This window comes from Hylobates moloch, unplaced genomic scaffold (assembly GCF_009828535.3).
Source record: "Hylobates moloch isolate HMO894 unplaced genomic scaffold, HMol_V3 SCAFFOLD_5149, whole genome shotgun sequence".
In the NCBI taxonomy this organism is placed as follows: domain Eukaryota; kingdom Metazoa; phylum Chordata; class Mammalia; order Primates; family Hylobatidae; genus Hylobates; species Hylobates moloch.
In genome coordinates, this window is record NW_026657424.1 from 1 (window position 1) to 4,894 (window position 4,894).

At 42.1% G+C, this 4,894-nt stretch overlaps 1 protein-coding gene across 1 annotated transcript; it reads right to left on the reverse strand.

Annotated features, from left to right (window-relative positions):
- Positions 1-4,480: 4,480 nt before the first annotated feature.
- LOC116465434 (keratin-associated protein 2-1-like) lies at positions 4,481-4,894 on the reverse strand. Its single transcript, XM_032148505.2, has one exon. It carries the CDS (start codon positions 4,875-4,877, stop codon positions 4,491-4,493), a length of 387 nt encoding a protein of 128 aa, XP_032004396.1. The 5' UTR covers positions 4,878-4,894; the 3' UTR covers positions 4,481-4,490.

Genomic DNA, 4,894 nt, shown 5'->3' on the forward strand with positions numbered 1-4,894 from the left:
GAAGGTGGAGCCGCAGCAGGAGCCGGTCATGGTGGTGTCTGAGGCTGGTGTGGGTTGGGCTGTTGAGAGGAGCTGGGTGTTCTCAGGTGTGAATGTCCTCCTCCCCCTCTGGGCACTTTATATACGCTGGCTGGGAGCTGATGACCCCCAGGACACGAGGTCATTTCCTTGTTTTCACTTGTTCTTCCTGAAATAACACAAGCAGATCAGTAAGTTTTCTAGGCATTGTTTAGATGCTCAGGTACACATAAAAGTCTATTTTCCTTATTTAGTGTAGACCCATTATATTTTGCTATTTATGGTTCAAATATGAATTTAATGACCCTAACTTCAAAGTCTCCAATTATCGTTATAATTCAATGATGCTTTTGCTAGTTGCTGTTTTGATAGCACAAAGCAGCTGTTGTGCTCTGCATGCTCTGAGGGTTATTACTTGCTAGCAGTTGAAGTAAAGTGATCACCTCAAGTTGTTAGCATTCTTTGCCTCTGCTAAGCTTCCTGGGCAAAACAAGTTGAGGATAATACTACAGGGATAGTTTAAAAGTCAGGATTTCTCAGTAAAAGAAGAATTTTCCCGTCCCCTTTTTGGAGGTACAAGAATGCGTTTTAGTAGGTTTCCATCATCCAGTGGTTTTTGTCTTAGAGATATGTTCATTGATTTCTATGGTTGTATCTTTCCAGACCAGGGTAAATTTCACTGTAATCTTCATGATAGCCAGTATCATTAAGTGCTAAGTATGTTCCAAGCATCATATTAAAAAATACATGCATTAATCTAATCTTCATAACATTCTTAGGATGTGGATACTGTTTATTTCTCATTTCACACATAAGGAACCAGATAAGTGATTTACCCAAGGTCATGTACCTAGTAAGTGTTGGAGCCAATACTCATTCCAGAAATATCTGTGGGAACATTATGTATCAGCCAAAAAGCTGAAGAACTCACTGTAGCTAAAGAATGGATTGTAGGTACCACATTCCCAGGTATTAAGGAATGTCTATTTTGTTTAGGAGCTTTTACAGTGTATTTACTTTGAAAACAGTTGTTATTTGTGATATGTCTAATTTTTAGAGTCGGTTGAAAGGACTCTATGTCTTACCAATAGCCTCAGGAATGGGAAGAATTACCTTGTATTCAGCCTTCTGAAAATGTCGAAACATACCCTAAGGAGATAGTGTCATAGTTGGACATAACTGAATGATCATGGGGTATTGTGAACAAAGCCACCAATATGGTGAGGAAGTCAAACAAGTCTATGTAGATGAAGGTTTCAGTCTTGCGGTATGACAAAACCCTTCAGTAGTGATCCCAGTTGAACGTGTTCTCGGGCATCATCTAGCCCATACCTCAGTGTCTTCAACATCTCCCTGTGTGCTATGCTGGGGCTCATTTCTGCTTATGGAACCAACTGTCATTTTTAATTGTTTCAAACTGTCATGACTTGTAGGCAAATTATGTCACTCAATCACTTTTGAGTCTTTGCCTCTTAATTTACTTGGTCTTGACCTTTTCCTTTACAACTAAGTCTGTTCTATTAGGTTGGTGCAAAAAGTAATTGCGGTTTTTGGCATTACTTTCAATGGCAAAAGCTGCAATTATTTTTGCACCAACCTAATAGATCTGAAGTTGAAGGTTCAAGTGTAAGCCTTCTTATTGATCACACCACTTGCATGGTTTCTTACAGGCTTACCCAGATCTGCACCAGCCACTTCAGCCAACCAGAGAATGGGGTGACTGTGGGAATAAATGAGATCCAATAATAATGATAGGTTTGGGGGCAAACAAGGCATTGTCCATTTGAGAAAACACTTTTAAATAAGAAAGTCTCTAGAAGGCTAACAAGAAAAACTCTGAGAGGAGAAAAACAGATGTACTTAACGAATGTTGAAAACAGTGATCAAGAATATATAGAAAGAAATTAGGCTTGTGAGCCTATCTATTGGCTGATTACCAAACCGTTTACAAAGATAAGACTCCATTGTGCATGTACTGAAAATGTAAAGGTTTTGAATATAACAGTCTTCTTATTGAGAAACTTTTACCATATTACCAGAAAAAAGATCTTTCTTCATGATTGGTTTATTGTTTTATTTTAAGAATATGCATATCCAGCATGAGTTGAGAGTTGGGATGGAATGATGATGTCTTTCTCTCTTCTAACCAATCCCCTTAGAACTTATTCATTTATCATTCAACACATCATTTCTGATTATACTCAATGTGCCAAATATTGTGCAGGTCAGTGGGAATCTAGTAGTGTACAAAGTTAGTCGAGGTCCTGGCCCTCAATGTAAATTAGCTCAGCCATTGTGGAAAGCAGTCTGGCAATTTCTGAAAGTATTTAAAATAGAATTACCATTTGACCCAGCAATCCTATTATTGGGTATGGACACAGAGGGACAGAAATCATTCTACCATAAAGACATATACATGCATCTGTTTATTGCAGCACTGTTCAAAGTAGCAAAGATATGGAATCAACCTAAATACCCATCAAGGGTGGACTGGATAAAGAAAATGTGGTACACATACACCATGGAATACTATACAGCCATAAAAAAGGAAATTATGTCCTTTGTAGCAATGTGGATGAAGCTGGAGGCCATTATCCTAAGCAAACTAACACAGATACAGAAAACCAAATATGGCATGTTCTCACTTATAAGTGGTAGCTAAACATTGAGTACATATAGACACAAATAAGGGAACAACAGTTACTGAAGCCTACTTGAGGGCAGATGGTGGGAAGAGGGTGAGGATAAAAAAACCACCTATCTGTTACTATGCTTTTGTTTAATTAAATTAATTAATTAATTTTTTGAGATGGAGTCTCACTCTGTCACCCAGGCAGGAGTGCAGTGGCGCAATCTTGTCTCACCAAAGCCTCTGTCTCCCAGGTTCAAGCGATTCTCCTGATTCAGCCTCCTGAGTAGCTTGGATTACAGGCGCATGCCACCATGCCCAGCTAATTTTTGTATTTTTAGTAGAGACAGGGTTTCGCCATGTTGGCCAGGCTGGTCTTGAATTCCTGGCCTCAAGTGACCTACCCATCTCAGCCTCCTAAAGTGCTGGGATGACAGGCATGAGCCACTGCACCTGGCCATCTGTTACTATGCTTATTACCTGGGTGATGAAATAATCTGTATACCAAAACCCGGTGACACACAATTTACCTATATAACAAACCTGCACATGTACCCCTGAACTTGAAATAAATTTAAATTAAAAAGAATAAAGACCCCTGCCCTCACAAAGTTTCCCTTGCCTCATTTCTCTCAATGGGCAGGTAGATATGCCCAGGAATACATGCTGAACAATCAAAGAAACCTCTTTTCTATCACATGCTAGGAACTAAAAAGATATTTCTCAGGGAAACGATAGTGGTTAGCCTTCCTTACCAACCTACAAGTATTTAACAATATCAAAAATATATGCAGTATGGATTAGTGTTATCGGCATTTCAACCGCATTGGAGTTGTTCAAATGGTAAGATGTATGCGGAGCTCAAAACTAGGATGATTACAACCAAGGCTTCATTTCTCCTTGTCTTCTCGGCAGCAGCCACTCCACTGGAAGTAGAACTGGCTGTGGTGGTGCTGACGGGAACCATGGAGAAGACGGGATAGGATGGGATACTGGTTCGTCCAGCATAGGATGTTCAGTGGCTAGGGATTCCCGGGTCCTGTTTGACATCAGTTACCACACAGTTTTCTACACTGGTGAACAAATAGGGCTATAACTTAACTTAGACTTCCTCCCCCTTATCATGTGTGTGAGTTATTCGTAAGTCAAGTTTATGTTTACAGAGACCTACTGTAGTCTCACCATTTCCTCAGCATCACCATAAAACCTGCGACTCGAAATATGAAGGTGAATCACATGAGATGATCAGATTTATTTGAAATGCTGTTAAAATTATAGACCTTCCACCTGAGTTGTTCCTATTCTAAAGCTCAAAAATGGCCCTTAGAAAATCCCTCCTTTCGTTCTTCTGATTCTGCATGCTGTAATGTAAGCTAAATATGAGCTTTTGAAGAGTGATAAACAATAAATAAAAAGAAATGTTTGCTTCCCCAGAAATATAATTTTATTTTTTTACAGTGCAAAAATACAGCATACAAATATTATCCTGGAAGAAAAAATCTCATCTGAGAACCTTGAAATAGTAGAAAAAAGGGTGATGAGTCAGTGGGACAGAGTTCTATTCAAGAGGAGCTTTGATTTTTATTTACTCGTTTTTTTTTTTTTTCAAGCCGGAAATTCAAATGATGAAAGCTGGAATTTTTCTCAAGATTGTCAGAGAGGGCCAGGATTAGCTGCATAATTATGTGGGGAAATAGATAGGATGTTATTGTTGAATTCGTGCTTGAAGATCAGCTAGGCTGCAAAGGTGGAGTCTCTCATCTGATCCAGAAGGGGTAGAAGAGTCTGCACAAGCTTCTGTGCACCTGGGAATATTTCGTGCCTTGAGGGGAGAGGTGGGGTCTCAGCAGGAGGAGGTCCTGCAGGTGGTGCTGCAAGGGGTCGGCTGGCCGCAGGGGGGCCGGCAGCAGGGGGACTGCACAGACACAGGCAGGCAGCAGGTGGTGGCCCAGCAGCAGGGCCTGCACACCACAGCCGTGCACGACGTGGGGCAGCAGGTGATGGGGCGGCAGCAGCCTTCCTGCAGGCAGCAGGGGTCGCAGCACACCGGGCGGCGGCAGGGCTCGCAGATGGGGCGCGTGCAGCGGGGCACGCAGGTGACAGGGCGGCACACGGTGGTCTGGCAGGTCACGGGGCGGCAGCAGCAGGGGTCGCGGCAGCAGCAGGGCTGGCAGCAGCCTCCCCCATAGCTCAGGCAGGAGAAGGTGGAGCCGCAGCAGGAGCCGGTCATGGTGGTGTCTGAGGCTG